The 23645-nt window shown below is 29.2% G+C and overlaps 1 protein-coding gene across 2 annotated transcripts in view; it reads left to right on the top strand.

Annotated features, from left to right (window-relative positions):
• LOC118069257 (zwei Ig domain protein zig-8-like) overlaps positions 1–23645 on the top strand; it is a 95634-nt gene that overhangs the window by 68984 nt on the left and 3005 nt on the right. For both annotated transcript variants that reach the window (XM_035087232.1, XM_035087233.1), the window contains 4 exons: positions 4607–4738; positions 15639–15901; positions 17221–17440; positions 21418–21601. In XM_035087232.1, coding sequence (XP_034943123.1) covers positions 4672–4738; positions 15639–15901; positions 17221–17440; positions 21418–21601 — 734 coding nt within the window. In that variant the 5' untranslated portion in view covers positions 4607–4671. The remainder of the gene's footprint in view (positions 1–4606; positions 4739–15638; positions 15902–17220; positions 17441–21417; positions 21602–23645) is intronic.

Below are 23645 nucleotides of genomic sequence, written 5' to 3'. Positions count from 1 at the left end.
TTTACTCATTTATGACGATATTTATATCGGCCAATCAATCGAGTTTACATAAAATCAAGTGATCCTTTCATGTACCATTAATAAGTAATGTAATTATGTAAAACGGAATATGAGTTTGAAATCACTCGGTTGAGATGGTAAATTATGTAATAATAATTAGATTTAATGAGCCATCAGCTTAACATAAAACAAAATTTAATTTTCCTAGTGGAATCGCTGATTAATCAAGCAATAAATTATATCGTTTATCTACGATGAAGATTATAAATAAAAGTTGGAAGAAAAAATTCTTCAGCATTTTAATCTGTATAAATGTATAATAATGAATGTGGGTTAATGAGAAGATGTAAAAAATTACAAAATTTTATCGAGAAGTTTCTGTCTACTGTGGTAATAAAGTATAATCTAAAGAGGTACGTAAAGACATAAACACAACTTGTGGAAACTGCGAGCTTTCCCTCAAGATATAGCCGACTGTAGATTACTCTAGAAATTACCAGTGTCCTTTTGATATGTAAAACATGTTGATAACATGCCAGAGGATTAATTAATGATAACCTATGGGATGTTTGTTGACATAAATAAGAAGAAAATTACGAAAATGGTTATTACCTAAACAACGGATAATGATAAAAGAAATTTTCAACTTAAAATTATACTACTATTTAAAATAAACACTCAATGATTTTCCACTTGAATTTGACTTTGCTTAAATGAATGTGCCAACGACCAGCACCTGAGGTTGTCGTTGGAACAAGTGAAAATACGTTCTGTGAATAATATTATGCAAAGTTCATTAAAGCTAACCTCTTGAACCATTCGCGCACCGAAAGTAATTCTGCATTTCCATCCTTCGCATTCGCTTTCTCGTGCTCCTTCAACAAGAACACCGTGATGAATAATAACCCTCCCTTGCGAGATGGCCAAAGACCACGCCCGGCAGCGATTCCAAGTCCCTACTGACCAACCTAACAGTCACGCTTGAAAACTTAGGGCCACGTTCTACAGAACTAATCCCTTACTGGCTACTCTGCACTTCAACTTGAACTTTCTGTAGTTTGTAAACCAACAGAATTTTGTTTAATGAAATTGTACATACCATTCGCATTCTATTCTATTCATCATTTTAATTATATCATGAGAATGAAAGCCACAAGAAAGGGCCCACTTATTTTATTTTCAAGTTTTGAATTCCTTTTTCAACCTGATTTCTGGAAATAATTATTTATATTAAATTTTTCATTATTTTTTTTGGTATTCGTTAAACAGTCATTAGAGCTTGATAAAAATTAAATATGTGCTATATTTTTCCCTGTGTTTCTTATTCATTTTTCTGTACTCTCTGAATTTTATTGTAGACAATTTTCTTTTTAGTTAGAAACTAGAGAAGTTCTTGCTCCATAGACTGAAATATTAATAGATGTAAAATGAATTACCATAAGAAATTAAAGTTTCAATAGTGATCCAAAACTTAAAAATGTAATTTATGTTCTTTTTAGAACGTTTTTTTGTAATTTCAATATGAATGCTAAATTCTACTAAATTCAATAAAAATATTAGCTTCATTTAAAGCAACTGTGGAATATCAAAAAGTAATATTTATTCTGAATATTTTGTTACTTCATTTTATTTTATGATATATACATAAAATGCAAAGTATTTTTCCATATTATAATGATGTTTGTCACGTCTTATGATCGGCTTGAGCGTCAAACTAAAGGGAAATGTGACGAGTTACGCATTCGTATGATATATGTCACGTTAATATGCGTTTGATGTGTGTAGAACGGTGGAAAATGCGGTTTATTTATGTGAGAATTTTATTTTGATGTGCAATGCAATGATTTCTTGCTTATTTGTCAATATAAAAGTGTATTTGTTAGATGTCAGATACTTTTTGCAGAAAAGTTTTTTATTTTTCTTCAAAAAGCTGAATCATTATTATTATGACTATCATTATTATTTGATAATGGTTTTTTGAATTAAAACTTAAAACAAAAATATGTTGAATACAATAATAATCAACATTATTATAAATAACGAAGTTGAAAATATTTTAACTTCATTCTCAATAGAAATTCAGAATTGAATGGAATGAAATAAAGCAGTTTACGATTCGTAGAACAATACAACAATAGAAATGGTGCTGTGTTATTCAGTTTTTATTAATGTTTTTTAATTCTAGAAGAATAATTTTAATTAAATTTATTAATCTACGATTTTTTTTAGATAATAACAACACCTGGAAGATAGTCTTGAACAGAAAGAAAAAATAAAACAAATTTACAGCTGCAGAATGACATTAACAATTTCAATAAAAAAAATTTAAGAGCAATAATCTGGAAAAATCGTCAGTGTTGATGTATATGTGTATATACATCAACTAGACAGTGGAGACTTTTCCTCTAAAATGCATCCATAAGTAAAAAAGATGTCCGGGAATATTCACCAATAAAAAAGTACTAAATCACCAATTTTTGAGATCAAATTTTTTGAGATTTTTAACAGATCACCGTTGAATTATTCAGTCTACAAAAGACAAAGATTATCAATTGATAATTTTAAAAATAACCTTTCAAAAAAATCTAAGTGTTAAATTGATAATATCAAGATATTTGACATATAAAATTATTGAACAGAATCAAGAAAACACTTTTTTAAAATGAGTTTAAAAAATTATTGACGGTTTATCTATCTACACGTTGGAGAAATTCTGTAAAAATTGGCCAATAATTCCAGAAATAACTGACCATTCTAGATAAAAAGCGAAATACAAGAATAATTGTGTTAGTATTTCACATTATTTGGGAATGAAACATAAAAAGCCAATCGAATGTTGGATACAGTAAAAATAGTGTGGTTTGTCAGTAGGGAGTTGAAATTGAATTGAAAAAATTTTCATTCAAAAAAATAGTCGGAATGTTTTAATAGGATTCAAAGAAATAGCACAAAAATAATTAATAACAAATATTTATCCTCACAGTTACATTGTTTTCGAATGAAAAATAGCCACAAGGTCTTTACACTCGACTCTATTCCATTCAGCCTTCTGGTATCCACTCAAAAAGGTCACTAGCTCAAGAAAGAAAAAGTCTAAAAAAAATCAGGTCGTTTTAAGATCCAAGTACCAGCTAATCGCACATGTCAAGAAGGCCTCCCAAAAATAACAAAATGAACTTTTGTGCATTACAGAACTTTCTTCACAAACTTTCTGATCAAAAAAAAAGCTACATGAAAATACTACACTAAAAAAAAAATTATCAGCTAACAAACGACATTGAGACTTTATGTGTTTCCAACATTTTAAAAATAAATAAGTAAATAAAGAATAATTATCATTAATCAGTCTTGTTTTGCGATGGTTGGTTTAATCATAGATGAAACATTAGTTATCCCAAAATTGATGAAAAGTGAAAAGTACAGATACAAGATGGTATTATTATGGAAAACTTGCTTGTTATGATGTTGAACTCTTGCCAAGAACTAGACGAGTTCTATATCTATTTACATCTCTAGAATATTATAATATTTATCCAGACGTCTATCGCTATACCTCAACAGTGATGCATTTTACTCAGAGCATACAACTCTCACTTGTCAATTCAAAATTCTGCGCTCCAGAGCACTGCACCATATAAAGCAATATATTCTGTTACAAATTATATAGAATATCATGAAAGTGGTATTACTATATCAGAATAATTTTAAAAAAAATATCAGCCTGTATTACTTTAAAGATAAAATGAACCTCCATTCTGTTACTTTCATAACTGATTTAAATGTGGCTCAGTGAGTGTTTTGTATACGAACAAAGTTTACTGTAAATACTGTTTATTTAACCCTCCTGAAACTTACTCAGAACTTAAACATTGAATTTACTTAGTTCCAGCTGGACATAATTACATCAAACTCGAGTTGAGAAGTAGCATGCAGATAAGTTGAAACTAAAAATCATTGTAAGTTTCATTGTCAAACATGTCCCTGCGATTTATTTGTAGAAAATGGCTTGGCTTTATTAACAAAAGAGAATAGAACGTGAGGCCTTGTTACTCAACTTCTCACTTCAATGTCTTTCAACATGGTCACTTGAGTTCTCACAGACATACCGGAATTTCAAGTGTATTTGCATTCCAAGTTATTCTAGTACACAAATTTAAACAAATAAGATCATTAGTCACAGTATCAACTACTTAATTCCTGACTAAAAATTCATCATTTTTATCAATATATACTCATGATGTATTGAATAAATGATAAAGAAAATATTTAAAATAATCCTCAGAGTAAGAGAATGGTGTCATAAAAGTTTTATGTTCTTTATACTTCTATTGATTTTATTTTCATTACAGTTTCATTAAAATTCGCTCCAACTATAAGCAGAAGCGTGAACTTTGAAAAGTTAATCTCTCTTATTCTCAACAAACAATTTATTTATATTAATAAAGTGCTGGCTGACTTTGGACTTTAGCATAAAATATCGTTCCTATTCTGCTGATTCTTTAAACATGAATTGCTTTTAATTAATCAAGACGTTTATATTAAAATTCATTAATTAAATATTCTTTTCCAATAGAATTTCTAATTGAATATTTTATTGTTATTGCAGATGACTAAAAAAAAACCACAAACCCGCGGATGGGGCTAGATAACATAGATCACCTTTGAGCAGTCATGTGGCGTAAGCAGTTTCTGATGTGCTGCTGGTTCACCCTGCTGTCAGCATCGCAATCTCATTCAGGTACGTGCTTTTACAGATTCATATGTTTCAAGTAGATCTTCATTTCACTTGATTCACTTATACGAAATTCACTTAGGTTCATGCAAATCAGGTTGATACACATGTTAAATTCGCAGTAGCTCGTCTACTCAATGAAGGCTAAGTGAAGTCTTGTTACCTAACCAAAGCACTTACAAGTCCTTTAATCCTTAATTACTAAGCTACTTTACTGAATTTTGCAATGAATCAACGTTCGTTAATTGACTTTTGGGAGAATTAATTTCGCAAAAGATCCCAATAAAAACACTAAAGCTAATGATGAGTCTTCATGTCTTATATGGTGACATTTTACCTTTATCTTCTCTCAACAGTCCTGAGAATTCCTACTACTTGGACGTTATGCAAATAACTTTTCTTTACATGCAGCGACCTAGCTACTATACAAGGGGAAACGTTCATTTACTGTCAAAAGGAGCTTTGCCTGGAATGCTTTGGTATCTCCCTTATGCAGAACTTGGTCAACGTCTACATGGTTGATGCATTAACCGCATGTAATTCCCAGATATTTCCTCAAATGTTTGGTCAGACATTTTTTAGGCCAAGCTTAGTTTTTGAAGTATTCTGTTAGCCACGATAAGACGTAGTATCCCAGATAGCATCTTAAATTGAGTTTTCATTTCTTATTTGTTTCAGTACATTACAAATACAATTCAATTTAATTTATTCCAATGGAATAATACATTTTCATTTATTTTAATTGAATTAATTAATTTCAAATTAGTGCAAGAACGGTTTTAAAAAGCTTCAAGTCATATTGATTATTGATAAGAGTGCGTTTCTTTTTTTCAATCGAAAGAAATAAAAGTTTCAAATTTTATTAAAAAAAGATTTATGAATGAAATAACTTCTCCTTCCAGAAAGGTAAATAATTGACGTCTATAAATCAGAGGCGACAATCCTTAGAAAAATTTTAAAGTACTGGGAATTGAGCTCTGGCGTCTGACCAATATCGACGTTACTACTGGCCTATGTCCAGCATACTAGAAGGTATCAACCTGACATATGTTTTTTCTGTAAGATGTGAGAATTTTTAAATATATTGAAGGTACGTTTAGTTAAATTGAATCTCCGTTCATCGGGTCATGCTAGTGAGAAATTTATCTATGCTACAATGTAAGCAGCAAAAATATTGGAGTCGTGCCAGATCCGTTACTTTTTCCTTAGCTGACTTATGGCACCAGTAAGCTGCATTTCACGGAGGAGCTTTGTTCTAAGAACTGCGTATGAATTGCTAGGACTGCTTGAACAAAGTGACCTCACTTTTTCACCAAGGGGTCGAGGAAAAAAAAGAAAAGAGACAGAATAAACAAAGTTGTGGGTTCTTCCACTTTTCTAAATCGTTTAGCGATTGACATAAATTTTATTTTTCTTCCAGTTTGTGAAAACAATATCCTGATAAAATACTTTGAAGCACTCTTCGATTCTAAAAAAAATACTATAAATATTTTATAAGGATATTTATGGTGATTGTTTAGTAAGAGACTGTCAGTACAAATGCTAAAATGGGAATTTAAAATGGTTTGAGATACTGAATAAAAAATTTCCAAGTTTTTTTTATTATTTTATCTATGTCTTCATGACCAATTAGTTATTAATTGGTACAAAAAAATTGTATTTGTATAGAAAAATTATAAAAATAACTATCTAGTTATTTATCATGTTTATTGATCATTTTGTTTTTATAGATGATATTTTATAAATATTTAAAATTTCACTAAAATTCAACCACAAACCAACTGCAATAGAATCTTTAATGATCCATTTTATTAACTTTTTTGTGAGGTATCATAAAATGTTGTCTATGCTGACGATCTCAATCTCTTTTATTTTATTCAGTAAAAGCTAGAGGATGAAAAAAAATATAGCATTTAAATGTCTCTCAGTAATTATTGATATAATTGGAAAAAATTAATTTTAAATTAACATTTGAATGAGTTTGCATATTTATCAATTTTGCAATCAAGCGACATATTTTAATTATTCATAAAATAGTCAGTTATCAAAGAGAAATTTAAATATGAAAAAAGATAAAATTTACTCAGGTTTATGCGAAAATCGTTATCAGTATAGCAAAATCTAAAACTGAACAGATTTTTTTTTCTCATCCATAAATATCCTCAAGAGGTACTGATGTATACGATATACAAGTACTTGAGTATATACATACGCCCACTCACAGAAAATAAAGTTTTACGACCGCCCAGGAGATTTGAGACAGGTAGAAGACCTTCGATTATACTCGAAATTCTAGGAGCACTCGGGAGTATTGACTTAAATTGTTTTTTTTTTTCATCTAAATAAGGTAAAATTTGATATTCAAAGAGTCTAATAATTCTCTTAACATCAAGAAAACACTCAAATTTTATAGAGTAGTAAAATAACTTTTATAAAATGAGCACAGTTCATTTTCGAATGATTTTTTTCGGTATGAAAAGTCATTAGATATTGAAATTTAAAATACGCTATCAAGGAAAATAGAGAGATTACCAGTGAAATAAAAAATTGGAATAAATTTTAAAAACGCCATATTTCAAGGAGAAATCAGCGTATTTTGATGAACAAAGAAGCAATCAATAGTTTATTTCCAGTGGTTAGGAGTACTTTAAAGTTCTTTTTTCTTCGAATTTCTTTTTGGAAATCACCAAATTACTTTCTTTCACAAAGATATTAACTGTTAAAAGTAAGAACTTTACTTTGAACTTTGAACTCTAATAATTCCCCAAATAAATGTCACCCAGTAATGAATCTAATATCATTGAGAAAAGCTAAGAGCATCTTCTTTGAAATGTTATCACTAGATGACATGAAAAAAATTTCCTGAATGCTGTAATTTCTTTTTACAACTCCAGAAAGCTGTTGAATTCCAAAACAACTGTAAGGATCGCTTCGTTTGATTTTTTTCAATTTTTTTACATAGTGATATGCAATGTTAAAAGTTTTTCATGTAATAAAATATTGAAGAAGTAAAAAGATTAACATCTTTCAGAAGTACTGTAAGGTAATCATCAAGGGTGTGATAAATGTTTTAAACTATTTTTGAAAACAGAAACGACTTAAAAATTAATCATGTTTTTCCATTTCCAGATGATTCCACAATCTTTTAAAATAGGGTATTTGTGATTGATCACAGGTTAAAATTTTTGCAGCAATTGCATGAATTCACTCAATTGATGGGTGATGGATGCTTTGATGAAAATTCATTCAGCTAATGGATAAAGTATATCTTCAACAGTTACATGTTATCACGATATGATACTGGGAGTACTTAAAAGGATATTGTTAGCAAAATCGATATACACGCAAGTAAAACCGGAGGCAAATTTTACCGGATGTGCAACTCTAGCACCAGAACTTTATGACTACATTATTGAAGAATTGAAATTAAATATACAGCTATTGAAAACATGAAAACGCATATGCATTCATTGAAACATGATGTAATTATAGTAAAAATTTTTCTTTCTCTCTAATTTAAATATTTTAAAAGCATACAGGAAGAACGATTTGATTTGAATGAAAATAAGAAAATCTATGTGGAATTGTATGAATAGTTTTCTCCATAAGAATAATATTTTCACGGACTAAATAAAATTCTTCATTCGCTCATAAATTTTTTTTATCAATATGCAAAATTCCTCACTTCCTTAAGTGATTTGAATGATTATATTATCAAGGTGGGAATAATCTAGCTCTCATCAGACTTAGTAAATACAAATTAAATTCGTTAAAAATTCATATGATATTCAACTTCATGTTCTGATGTTTAATTGAAATATTCATAAAGTTGTGATAAAAAAATCTATCCAGTAAAATACATCACTTCAAGTAGGTTCTCCAAAACCACATCAAAGGAAAATTCGTCTAAAATATCTACCAAAAGCAACTTTTTCCATCAACGATTTAGTATTCGATTGCGAATTATTGGTTTTAAGAAAAATCCAGTGAGAGATAAAAGAAGAAAAAAAAAATATAAAAGGTTTTCCCACGCAGCTGCAAGTGCGCTTAACATCGACAACAATTCAAGTGTAAGATTGAACCACTGAAAGGTTGAAAGAGCTAGTAGTATAAACCTAAACCGTACTTTACACTCGAGTAACTCCCACGACGAATTTGACAAGAAATAAAAATAAGAAATACCGTAAGAATCAAGTAACGGACAGATGAAGTAGAATAAAAGAAAATATTTTATTGTTTTGTTAAGAAAGTACCTATATATAAACGACTTCGATATTATTTGAGATGATATCAGTAGCACATATCATGACGACAGAAAAATAACTTGGCATTACATTGCTGTGGAACTTGTTGAATTCATATGGGACTAAATTGATACAGACAGCAGGCTGTGAAGACAGGGAAGAGTGAACGAAGGGACTGGATAAATATGGATGAGATTCCTTCAGACTAGGTTTGTGCTCATTCCACTGGAATAACGTATGTAAACGAGATAATGATAAGCGTACACAAATCTAAGCATTTATTTCAAGAAAATTATAAGTATTATGTTCAACGAACCTACTCAATTCAACTCATCTTGTTGATGTTTTAACCATGCCTATTAAATGCTCACCAAGCGAAAAACATCAACAAAACTTCATCATCAACTTTCAGCATAATAAATTTCTGAATGATGCTGATTATGATTACAGCAATTATGTTGAATATCACATTCTTTGCTTCAGGAAAATAATTTATGCGAATAAGTACAATAATTTATTACAAAAAAATTTCGAATATTGTATTGAACAGAAAAATTCAATTAACAAACTTCTTTAGTATTAGGAAATTGGCATTAAGTATTGGAAAATAAAGTTAAGTTCTAAAGAACTGATCAATTAAGAAAAAATTCATGAAATAAAACTTTAATTGATACTATTGATTATACAGATATCAAATTTTAATTAGATGATTACTTATTGATGTAATTTTCTGACGTAATTATATTCACTTAGATTCCACGGTTTTCATTAACTCGTATTATACGCCCACCGCGTGTTTAATTTATTGATCATTATGAGCAAATGCTGGAAGTTATGACAACATAAAGTCTGAAGTTAGAATTATTGTAAATAAATACAATAAATTTAGATATCCATTTAGAGAATGGAAGTTAAACTTACTAGTAATTCTATATCAATGATGAAGTTAATTATTTAGTGCTGTAATGAAAACTCTATTATCTCAATTGGTATCACCTACTTGAGAAAATATCCGTGTTTTCTTTGTTTTTTTCCCAACTATCTCTAACTTCCAATTAAATATATCTTTTGCAATTTCTTTCAGTAATTTAATCTTGATCCTCTATCTTTGCAATTATTCTGGTGATAAATACTTGACAGGCACGTAGAGTTTTATATTTACTTAGTCATCAACCAATGATTATTTAAGTCTAATGAATTAAAAGTAAGCTACTGTTGTGGGTTTTGTTTGGTAGAAAATTGTTGCTATTATTTACTTGTTAAAAATTTTTTTCCAGTCAAAAACAGCCTAGCTCGATACGACATGTTAGCGAAGAAAGATATCTTCGGAAATCCTTGGCACAGAAATTGCATCTTGACTCTCTCGTTTTCACCCTTCCTTATTTCTTTCACCCTAGTATATTTTCTATCCAGACAAGAAGGCTTTGGAAAAGAATGAAATTACACCGGCGCCAGTTCAGAAAATACTGAAATTTATCTCACACGCTTTTTTTTCCTCATAAACTATTTTTCGACTTGTCTTCATGGTTTCTATAGTCATTTAACAATATCTTTTATCTATTATTAACACTAATGACATTATTTACTTTTTAATGATATCCAAAAAAAATGGCTCTCATATGTTGAAGTGAAGTATTGCTGATTCCATCATATGAGTAAATATTCAAAAGTGTTTAAAAATCAGGTTTTGATTAAATTCTCTTTGACAAACTGAAATAATTTCATCATAATATAAATATGGGTGTATATTTATCCAAATATTAAATTCACTCTATACATGTGTTAAATTTAACAAGAATCAGAGCACTGATTTTGCTTGACGAAGTGATGGCGCGTAAATATGAATAAAATATGAGATGAAGTACATTCGTGCATGCAAGTTATTTGCAATACGGAAATTCGACTCTGAAATTATGCACAGTTGTGTCTATCTTTCATTCAACATTCTTTCCGTGACGAACCAGCCTCAGTAAATCCACTTTTTATCTCTTTACTCATGAAGAAAAAATACAGAATGAACTTATAAAAATTTGAAAAAAAAAAAAAAATAAAATAACATCAATTTCGACTTTATTCACTTCTGAACCACCACAAGGCAGATTTCCAAGCTGTTTGACATAAACATTGGGTGACAGGTATACACATTTCATTTTGCACTGTATAAGTTAGAAGCTTCACGAATCGACATAGAGATACATCCACAACACATACATTTACAACGAAACGTACATTTTAAATACACAATAGTAAACGAAATGAGAAATGAAAAATTTTTTATTTGCAATTTTATTATTTTCTGTGCATTTTTATGATTGTCTGTGGGTGTTAATTGTGAAAAATTCCTTGATTTATTTCTAAAAACATAAAAATGAATTACATGTAAATATTCAAACCTTGCTTTACATTACGTTGATGTTAAAAACTGACACAAATATTTAATTTATTTTGAAAATGAGAAAAGTTTAATTCTCGTTAAATATAAAGTTATCAATAATCGATTGGTGAATAAATAATCGAGCATCATTTAAATATAAGATAAATAATTCACTGGAAAATCAAAAAGAGAATAATTTATTTTATGAAACAAAAAGTTAATTAATCATTTCAATGATTATTTACAATTGACTGAAAGTCTTATTTTAGCTGTCAAAAGTGACTAATGAGAGTATAAAAAGCCTGATACATCAAGTTGAACTTGTCTGTCTATTATTTTTTCAAGTAATAATTCTGGAAAAATTTGATGGTGGAAAATATCCAATAAGCACGATAGCTACGACAAATACGACAGTCTATCGACACAATCTCACGCTTCAAGAACTTAAATTAAGGTGAGAGGAACCTTTACGGGCCACGAAATACGACAAAATAATTTTTTTCTTAAATAATGTACTTGATAAAATTGGAGAGAATCTAGATGAAATTCCATATTTCTTTTATATAACAAACCAGTCTCTAGTCTGGATATTTTATTAAAAAAAAATTATCTAAAATAACTGAGTAGCTGAATGTTTTATATTTCCATTAAAAAAAATACAAAAATAGTTAAAATAATGAGTTTCTATCTACAATCTAGCAAGGATAATTTAATCTAAATTTTTATTATGCATTCGATATCAATTAAACTTTGTTAAAAAAAAGGAGAAGAAGGTATTATTTTTCATTATTTAATATTCAAGCACTGAATCTGACTTAAAAAAGAAGAATAGAGTATAGTTAACCTGATATCAATATAATTATGGTCTACTTGTTTTAAAAAGTTGGAAAAGAATGGACCAAAAAATTACATATGTATATCAGCACCCGGAACACGCTTTAGACATCACTTCTAGAATTTTTATAAGTTACTTCCCTGCTGAACTGAAAAAGGAATTTCAAAAAGAAATTTAAGAAAGAACTGTAAAGGAAAAGTTACGTAAATGATAAGAATAAAGAAAGATGAAACGGTACACAATGTTTTTAAATTTATATGAATTAAAATATTCAACTTTTATTATTCATACCGCATAAATATTCATTATTATCATTTTTTATTTTACTATAAAACTGTTCTTTATTGAAATAATGTGTTTATTGCAACACATTTATTTTAAACGATGTTAAAATAGCCATGAATTATTTCTCTACTTAAAAATTAGCCTGTAAATTAGATACTCATTTTCTAGAAGTAAATTATAATTGTGCTAAAACAGCAGGTGTTTTAAGTGGACGTATTTCTTGGTGTGAATAAAGAGTCTAAGATCGGTGGAGATAACATAGAGTCTGTACATAGAATCTGAATAATTTTGTAATGTTCATATATTAGATTTCAAATTACCACGAACTGCCTGCCAAATATTTCAAACTGAATCAAGCAGTAAATTTAAATTTTCCATTCCATTTAGAGAAATTCATCTTTATATGTATTAGTGCTTTTGTCTTTTCAGAATTTTTTCTTTCATTATTTTACACTACTTTATCACTCTCAGCAATTTCCAACTCATAAACACGTATCAGTGAAATATTTTCTCAACACTAATATAGAGAATAGAATTAAATTTTCGAGGTGAGAATGAGTATAACATTCAAGTCATAACAGCAAAAATCTTCAAATAAATTCCACTCACATCTAGCGTTTTTCTATACACACTTTGAGAAATAATGCAAGAATAATTTTCTGATAGTCATAAATGTGGTATAAAAATCTGAATTTTAGTTAAGAATGGAATGAAAGAAATGTATCACAAGCCAGAAATCTAAATGTGCAATTATTGTAATAGTGTTCTAACAGAAACACTAAGTCCTGAGAGTGGATATTCAAAAGAAATAAAGAACTTGGAGAATGACAGTCAAACAATCATGGCTGACAGTTTTTTCCTATTTTTTTCTATCCTCTCTAGATTTCACTAAAAGATTAAATTCAAATGAGAGATTTTACTAGATTTAATACCGTGTATCTTCGCTTCCACTATATCATCCTGCCGCTTTCTATAATTTTTTTCCTTTTCGAACGAGGAATAAAACGTCTAACTATTTTATCAGTATGCCTCACATTAAATTACTTTTATAACTATTATTATGATGACACAGTTTATATAAAAAAATAATTAGCCATCTCTCAACTTTAGTAATTATGTATTTTTCTTGTCTTCATTATCTCCCATATCTGTAACTACTAATACCCTGCATTTAACTCTGGAAATCATAAACATCACGAAACTATTGTATGTCTAGATGGAACTTTAACACAAATGTCAGAAAATGCCAGAAAGAGCTTTTGTTAGAACAGAAGCATGTATTGTGTTATGATATTGTAAGAAATACAATACGGGAATAATTCTTGCAATGACCGCCTTCAGAAGTTTCTAGATTTTAGGTCAAGCATGAAAGTCTTTCATCAACTTCTTCATTTTGAATACAATCAAGTGAGGAATTATTTATCTCTATAATTGAAGAATAACTTTAGATTGATTCACGTATTTATTAATTAGAGCTATTTCAATTTCTATTCTACTAGTTGGTTATGAATCAATATAATTATTTGTAATTTATTAATTATCAATGATATTGAAGCTCTAATGCTTAGTCATTTATAAGGAAGATATCATTTGATAAATAATTATTTGAATTAATAGAATGTTGTAATACCAATTAAAAATTAATTAGTATTGATTTATCATATGTTCTGAATTGCTATCAGCAAAATAGCAACATCTTCTGATATCCTGTAAAAATCTTAAAATGCAGGTGAGCCTGCAGCTTTCCAAGCGATTTAATCGCTAAAAAGAAAAAAGCTTACACTGGGATGAACGTTAGTATATATGTATGAGAGTGAAAAGAATTTGTAAGAAAGAAAGCAGAGCATTTGCTATAAAAAGATTTCAAAAACTATTCTCATTTAGGTTTTCCTTACTCTTTTTTCAACTTCACCCCGAGAAAATTGTTCATTAATCCCATCAATGAGGAGACAATGATCGATGAATGCAACAGAGTTCAAGCTTTGGTTCATGAGAAAAAATATAAGTAAAGTATCTACTGATGAGTCACTTTTTTTGAAGAAAGTAAACTTTATTTTCCTCTCAACAACATGTATTGTTATGTTGTGATGAAGAAGGAGTAAATTCAGAATGTTGTCAGACAATGAACTCACAACATGTGGAAGTTTAGTTTGATTAATTTCTTCTGTATGAGAGATTAAAAGTAAAATAGGTTCTCGAAAAAAAGTTTTCTGAAAAAATATTATACTGATGTAATAACTTTACTAAGTTTCTCAATAATTTATGAATAAGCTAGAAATTTAATTGATCATTCAATATTCATGAATTTAGTTGTTTGGAATAATTAATTAATTTACAATTATCAGCTTGTCTACAGCTGGATGGACTAATTCATTGGATATCAATCATTTGTTTATTTATAAAAAATATCTGTTTATCTGATATATTTGCTAGTTAGTTGCTATCTCGAAAACCAATGGGAGGATTTGGGTGTGGTTTACTCTATTCGATAGCTTAGTCCCTTGAAACGGCTTTAGTCTTTGAGTGAGATGGGTTAATTAAGTCTCAAGTCACAACGGACAAAACCGTTGGCAGGTTAATGCTTTACATTGTATTAGAATTTCAAATAGGTGATATTGTTTCTTTCATGAATTATATAAATTTCCTAACATACAAAACATCTTGAAGCTCTAATTAGTCATGTCTTTTTTAATCTGTCACATTTATAAAAGAATTTCATGAGAGAAGTGATGCAATTTAAGTTAATTTAAATAATTAGTAATTAACTGGTCAGTTTCACTGATTTAATTAGTTAGATTCACAGCGGTATGCCTGAAACTATTTAAATTAGTACAGATTGATTGACAATTAGTAGCCTCTACTAATATAATCCAATTTACAGAGTAAACATGTTATTTCTCATACTTCTAATCATTCATCTTTAATTTTAGTATAAATTTTAAGAAATTGTGAAGTTATTTTGAAGTTACAAGTAATTAAGAAATAGCTATGTAGTTAACTTCAACTTCAACTTTAAACGTAAGTCTTGAGACTCTTAAATAGGCAAAAGAGTCTTAAAAAAAAATAGCTTAACTTCACGATAACTACTGTTTAAGACATTTAATCATTAATTAAAATGATTTTTTTAAGTGGGAAGAATTGTTATTTTATAATTTAAAATTTTTATAGTTACAGAATTATCAACAACAGAATCAACCACTACAACATCTACAAAGACAGCCAAAGTAACAACCACTGCTAAACGCTCTATTCCAACGGATTCACCAATGCTCAACTACATATTTGATATCCACAGTACACTAAACAAACATCAACATCACAGAGATAATCGTTGGGGTCCTCACTTTGAAGGAGAGAGTCAGAATGTAACAGCTCAAGCTGGCGCAACAGTTATGCTTGACTGTAAAATATCATTACTTCAAGGGAAAACTGTAAGTGGTTTATTTACCAAAGTTATTTCCTTAAACATACATACAAATCATGTTAAAATCTTTTTAACATTAATTTTAATCTATTTCTCACTATTCTCAATTATATTTCATTTAATTTACCTTAAATTTGTTTTTACCAATTTTTTTTTCAATTAATTATGATGAAATTCATAACAAAATATCATTTTCTTACTATGACGGCTATTGATAAATGATTTCATCTCTTTCAATTGGCTAAATAAATGATGTAACTAATAAAGGGAATTTAATCCTTTCAATTAATGGGCTCAATCAATTTCATCAAGTAGAAAAAATTCATGCAAGAAAGACAATATTAATAGGGTCATATTGAAACTTGTATTGCTCATTATAGTGCTATAACTGTTCTATGATTAATTATCTAGCAATATTTATGTAAATTCCGTAATTAACTTGCTACTGTTTGATTTATATGATCATTTACTCAAAGCTAAACATCAAAATTCAATAACATTATTATAAGTTTGATGGAAAGTACGTTCGTGGAAGTTTAATTAATCAAATTTTTCCATTATATAGTAACATTTTTGATTGAAATACTTGAAAAAAGAATCAAAAAAAGGTAGCATAAACGGATTAACCATCAATAACCCGTTGAAGTAAATCTAGTAAATGAAAGTAAATTCAATAGTTCAAAACAGTACAAGCGTCGAAATTGACGCCCATGTATGGTCTGACCGTCGTTCCTTGTTCGTGCAATGATGTCCATCAGTTGACGACCACTTGTATAGAAGAGGAATCGGGTATTTCACGTGTACAATGAACCTACGCGAGAACAACATATTGTCCAATTGCATAGTTAGCTAAATAAATAGCTATGCTATGCACAAGTAGAACTACTCTTCTGTCTATGACCGTCAATTGTTCCAATCAATACGATTATCACTAATTCTAGCCATACCGCTATCGACCTGTAAAAGCTCTTCATCACGTTTAAATTGCGCTACCGGATATAAACCTGGATTTGAGAATTATCGTTAAACATCACTGTGTCGGAAACGTATTTTTGTAATTAATGGGTTACTAAGAATAGCTCTTGTAACAAGTTTTTATACTGCCTTTTGGAATTGAGAATTACAAATTAAATCTAGAGAAAGAATGTTAGTTTAAATGATTACAAAAAAGTCACCATTTAATTATTTATACTAGAAGTAGTTGAATAATAAAATTTAATAGAAAAACATTTCATTGTAAAATTTTCTAAAAATCAATGAAAGGGTCATATTGTTGTGGTTCGAATAAATGGGATAAAGTACATATTTTTAATTTATATTCCACAGGTATCTTGGTTACGAAGACATGAGGATGGTGAAAAAATGACACTTCTTACTTACGGTCAACAAACTTACACTGGTGATCCTAGATACATGGTTGACTTCCAATATCCTGATAACTGGCGCCTGAAAATAAAAAGTGTAAACAGTAGTGATGAAGGCCAATATGAATGTCAAATAAGCACACATCCGCCAATGACAATTGTCGTTAATCTTCACATTAATGGTAAATATGATTGATTATCAATTTTTTCAATTTAAATTTATTAATTTCTTTATTATCCAGAAAAAATGAAATATTTAAAAATGTTAAATCTTGAGATTAAATCAATTGAATTATTTTATTTCTTGGTTCAAAGTCACAGACTCGCTGAATGATAAACATCACATATTTTTCAACAGAAAAAGAACATTACAGCAAAAACAAGTCTGCCAGTGGAGTAAATATTTTTCCAATAAAAAATCTATCGAGAATAAATCAAAAATTGAAATAAACTTTTTACTATTCTAAAAAAAATTATCCTGAATCAAGCAGCGTAATTAATTATATTTTATTTTCTCTAGAATAGTTTTGAAGTTCAGTGGCAAACCGAAAAAAAAGAAGGTGTTGGAAGCAATTTTCATTCCATGATATATAGCTCAAGTATCATTTCCGCAGTTGCTAGAGGGATAGCATCAAAGAGATTCCTTTAAAACCGTTCAACGATTCCCCAATTGACCAAGTCAATCATCTTTTTTTTCTTCATCAAGCTCAAGTTTGTGAATTGCACCAAAGGTAGTAGACGATCTGCTGTAATGCTTTGAACGATCAAGTACGCAAGACACGTGAGAAATGGAAACGCTAGAAACTTCATTTCGTTGAGTGGTCCAATGGGATTGTATTAAATCCTACTCGAATATCCATCTTTCAAACATCGACCAATTCATCAGAAAGGACTTCCAGATATTGTCAACTTTTCAAAGTAATATTAAATTTTGTTTTATATACTTTGGAAATATTTAAACATCCATTTTATAAGTTCAAAAGATTCAGATATTAGAAGAAATACAATTTTGAAATGTTTCACAAGAAATAACATCGATTTATGAAAGATTGAAAAATGATATAAAAATCAAAGTAAGAAATTAAACAAATATTACAGCTAATTAGGAAAAATTTTTAATCTGATAGCCAATCAGTACCGTTATTCTTTATGTCTATGATTATCAATTTTTTACTGCTGATGTTACTACAATATTTTTATTTACTAAAAATAAGAACTGAAATATTACGCTGCTACTCATTAGTCTCGTTACAAGCTGGTGAAAAAATTATAATATGCTTGGTTATCAAGTAATTTTAATGGAGGTACTTTAATGTGGAAACAAATGTAAAATATGATCGAACAATATCAAAAATAATGAAAAAAAAATTGGAAAAAAGGATGAACCGAACGAATGAAAATAATGCAAGGAGCTTGCATAATTGCAAACTGCAATGAGTAAAGACGAGGCTTTCAGAAATTACGAAAAGATTCCAACGAGAATTTTTGCGTTGCAATGAGAGCTGAATAATAAAGAGTCATATATTAAAAATGTGAATGATGAAAGAAATGAAAAGTATAAAAGAAAGATCTATTTTGACATCCGAAGTAAATAGATAATTTTAATGAATAATTTCGATGTTCATTCGAAAAATAGGATTAAATATCGTTCAGTTTTTATATATTATCTAAAGGATTTAATGAATTGTATTATGTGGCTTAAATAATGACGTTAATACAATCCCGAGCAATATTTTATTAAAGCTCATTATAAAGACAAAAATTGATTGAATTGTAATATGAATACTAGGCTATATTTCTCCTATGAATATTCGTTTCATGAATGAGAAGCTACTAAAAAAACAAATAAAGAATAATTTGATGAATTTTAGTAGAATGAAAGCAATTGAGTAATGAATTGATTTAAAAAATGAGAAGATAATAAATAGCATAAAAGATTCATGATAATAATTGCCAATGGTATCTACTGTTTTCCAGCAGTTAATTAAGTTTCTAAAAAATTTCTGTTTTCGAACAAAGTTTCTCACCTAAATACACTTTTCTTACAAATTAAGCTGCACGTGCAAGCTGCAAGGCAAGCTCTTGAGTAACACTGCTGATCATTTCCTCAGCTACAATGCTGATGCAGCATTAATATAAAACGTGTACAAGAGCAAACGTAAGCATCGGAACACTTGTAGAAAGCTTAAGTGACAATCACTTTCTTAAGAAACTTCTTCATTAAAAAGTTTATTTATTTTATTCATTATTAACACAGTTCTCACCATACATCATTTCGTAATCTACTCATACCAGAATAGTTGAGAATTCGAAAGAACTTACATAAAACTTAATAATCAATAGTTTACGATATTTTGTTACTTACTCATGCTAGAACTTTTGTTTCAATATTCATGATGTTCATCAACACAAACACCTTACATGGAAAATTTTTGAGGGATAATCTTTTCGTACTTTGCCATGTACTAACCACAAGATAAAATCTCCGAGATTACCAAGTTTATCTCGACTTAACCGTGAGGATAATCCTTTAATCTTTGAAAAACATTTTAATAAATATTATTATGAAGCTTTTAATATAAAAGATTTTTGAAGATGATACTCTACTACTAATTTATTTTCTATTTAATCTTAAAATGACAAAAACAACAAAATGCTACAATTACATAAAAATTGATTAAAAAAGACATCACTAGTTACATTAACAGCTTAAGTATTTTATTAAATTTTATTTCTCAGAATACGTTGTAACACTAAAATTTTATGGTGATTCACACATGATGGAGTTATAAAAGCTTAAGCATTACACCTGTTAATAAATAAATTAATGATGCCATCAATTTAATAGGCCAAAGTATGAAGTTGTTACATCAACAAAATCCGAGATATTGATTCTAAAAAATGAAAAGAGGTTGATAAAAAAAGGTAAATATCTGGCATGAATAAAAATACCAGATAATCGTAAAATTTTGATACAATAATAAAATGTAGAAGCCAACAACTATAAATATATAATATTGCTATTCAGGAAGTTCCAAGATAAAGACAAAGAAGTATTGCAAACAAGCTGACAGTAATGTAACCATGGCATTCAAAGGATCTTGCATTCCATACAGATACTGAGAATCGAGCTTGACTATTATATGAGGCATATGCTAAAATCCAGAACGATCTGATGCAAAAGACGTCGGGAAGAAGGGAGAGAAGAAGAATAGACATTGAGGAACGTAAGATCTTGAGGGCACTTCCTACATATTTATGAGTCATTGCGCTCCCGGTATTTCTGAGACAATGAAAGGAATGAAAAATTGACAATAGAAATATCTCCGTAGATATGATTATGTGGCTTACGGCTGTGAATTGAACTAGTTTTTATAAAACTTGAAAAGCAGTAAATAATGATAGTGAAATAACTGAAGATTAACAAATAGATAATGATAAAAAAGGATTAAATTTAGTTGCTAAAATCACTCAATCTTGTTGAAATAAATAGTTTTATGCAATTAAATTAAAAGAAGCTTTACGAATATCGACTTTTTTTCATGCTAATTTTACTGGTGATTACTGTGATGAAAATAAAATGAATGCTCTTTTTGAAGAATAAAAAAAGTAACAAGTGGAGTTTAATGTTCTGTACTTAAGTAAGACGATGACTTCATCAATCAATGAGCAAAAAAAAAGATACTGCACTCACGTCTTACAATTAATCCCTATACGTACTTGAAAGAAAGAAAGGATCAATATTAGAAAAGCTGCTCAACGTCAAAAACGAATGGAAGGTGTTCAATCGAGAGTAACGCAAAGAAAAAAATCCACAAGGTAGATAGGTACTCTCACAGTTTTCAAGAGATCTTGGAGACAAAACTTTTTCGCGACACAGAGCTACTGAAACTTTATGCACCTGCGACCAGGATAGAGGCTGGATCACAAGAAGGTCCTTCGGGAGTGTGAGAAAAAAGATACTTTTGACGAAGGAAAAGCACGCCGTGTAAAGTCTGACTTTGAATCCCTGTTCTTTTTTTTTGTTTCTCATGAGATTTACTCTGAATTTCACCTTAGCGATGTTTTATATTTGATCCTACCTGAATGCTTGTTTCAAACTTTTTCTTGCAGTTTTCATTTTTTCACTTATTCCCTAACCTGGATTTTTTTCTTTCAGCACCCTCGGTACAAATTGTGGACGCAATGGGGGAACCACTGAGAGACAAGTATTACGAAGCGGACAGCACTATAGAACTGTTGTGTGTAGTTCGACACATGGCAATGCAAGTACAATACAGTGTGGTTCAGTGGCTTCATGGCAATAGGATTTTAAATTATGATACTACCAGAGGTGGAATTAGGTAAGCTGTGGTACTTAAAAAACTAGCTGTCATGAGAGAGAAAAAGAGCATAAAATATAAACTTGAAAATGTTCACTCGCCCGCATCGAACTCGATTAAAATTTCACACACATTTAATGTATCCTGTGGTTCATTTCCCGAGGAGTGCCCGCGCACCAGGAGTTTCAGAGTCCACAAAATCGTTATAGTTACTCTGAAAACCTTAACTCACCAACTAACTGTTACTTCCGTCTGCTTTCAACTAACGGATCTGAGCATTTCTACTTACAAGGGATGAGTTTTAGAGTCTGCAAAAAACTCAAATACGTTTTTAATTGCAGATACGGGCATTGTCGCAATCTATTTGAGTTTTTAAAAAGAAAATGAAAGTGAATTATTGTAAAAACCAACATTATAAATCATAAGTTGACGTATGGAAAATAAAACTCTTCTGAAATTAAATTGCAATTACGGTTTTACATCGAGAAGTGATTTTAAAATCTCTTTTATTAGCTGTAGGTAAATAAATGTTTCAATTAACAACTTGATGAAGTTCTAATCTATTCATCATGTTATTTAGATTGTAAAAAAGTATAACTTAATTGATTAAAAATAAATTCAAGTTGAAAGAAATATCATAAATAAATAAAACTGAATAAGAATTAGAAAAAATGTATGGTTGTAATTCATCATTTTATCATCTCTACTTGAGATAAAGTCACTGATGGATAAGTGTGGTTCATTAAATCATAAGGAAATAATTTTTTTTCAGTATCAATTAATATGGAAGCTTTTAATTAATATTTTTAGAAGTATTAAAAAATTCCAATTAAACTTAATTTAATAGAATCCAATAAAATATTGAATTGTGAAAGGTTTCGAATATTTTGTAGAGACTATTCTAAAGGCATTAACTTTAATCGATTCGATAAGTGTCATTTAAAAATACTTGAGAAAATTTGAATTATTCAATCGAATTTCCTTCTTAAACAAAGTTTAACTCCCCGCATTCTAATAGAAAATTTTCAACATTACAACGGTAATTGCACTGTAATAAAGCTACTTTTCCAAGCACAGTGTTCTCTCGTTAGGAATCCTATTGTCAAGTTCTTCAAGTTATCCGTTGTTTCGCAATGACTGTAGAATTCCCCCGTCTTGGTAATAGTATCACTTTATTCACAGTCAAGAGCGAAGAAAGATCTGAGAAGAAATTTACAGTCTCGTTATTTTATTCTTCATTGAGAAGTAAAGTAAGTGGTTTAAATAGTTAAATATCACCATGATAAATGTTTTCATCATTTCTAAGGATCTTTATTGTTGGCAACAACTATGTTTTCACTGATTCTAAGTGAAAATCAAGTTGTAAGTTGACGAGGGCAACGTTAACGAGTTTCCTCTCAACAACTGGACTTCTTGGTCGTTGAATTTACTTCAATAATTTTCAACATTTCTTGTTGACCTTATTCCAACGTCTTAGTTTCATCAGAGTGTTCTAGATCTTGTGATTTCCTGATTTTCACGGCTTTGGAGTGCCGAAATGATTTTTATCTCTACTTCTTATACCAACACAATTCTTTTTCATTAAAGTGTAATAAATATTTTCACAACTAATTAAAAAAATTCCACAAGAAAAATTCTAAAGTATATCACAATTTTAAGGGAATTTTTGATCAATTTGTTATTGAGCTTAGAAATCTTAATCACTATTGAAAAATATTTTCACATTCATTTTTATCTGCCTTAATTTCAATTAGTTGTACATGAAAACAAAGTATTAAGTAGAAACAAGAACTCACATTAAGAAAAACCAATAAATCTTCATGAAAAAAAAAGTGAAAGAAAAAAAAAGAGTAATTTAAAATAAATCTTCTCAAGGAGAAAGATCATCCTCTACTAATTTACTTAATTACCCAGTCCGAAGGTTTCATTTAGATACCTTTTAAAAGGGTTTCTTTAGTTGACTTGACAACTTGTTTCAGAAACATTTATATTTTTTTTCCTAAGGCAAATTCTCTTTTGCATTGAATATGTATTTTACACAAATATTTCTCAAGTCATTGAATCT

The sequence above is a fragment of the Chelonus insularis genome, unplaced genomic scaffold, assembly GCF_013357705.1.
Source record: "Chelonus insularis isolate UGA/USDA-ARS -01 unplaced genomic scaffold, ASM1335770v1 contig_406_pilon, whole genome shotgun sequence".
NCBI lineage: Eukaryota > Metazoa > Arthropoda > Insecta > Hymenoptera > Braconidae > Chelonus > Chelonus insularis.
The sequence above is the reverse complement of the archived record's forward strand: the minus strand, read 5'-3'. Positions and strand labels throughout refer to the sequence as shown.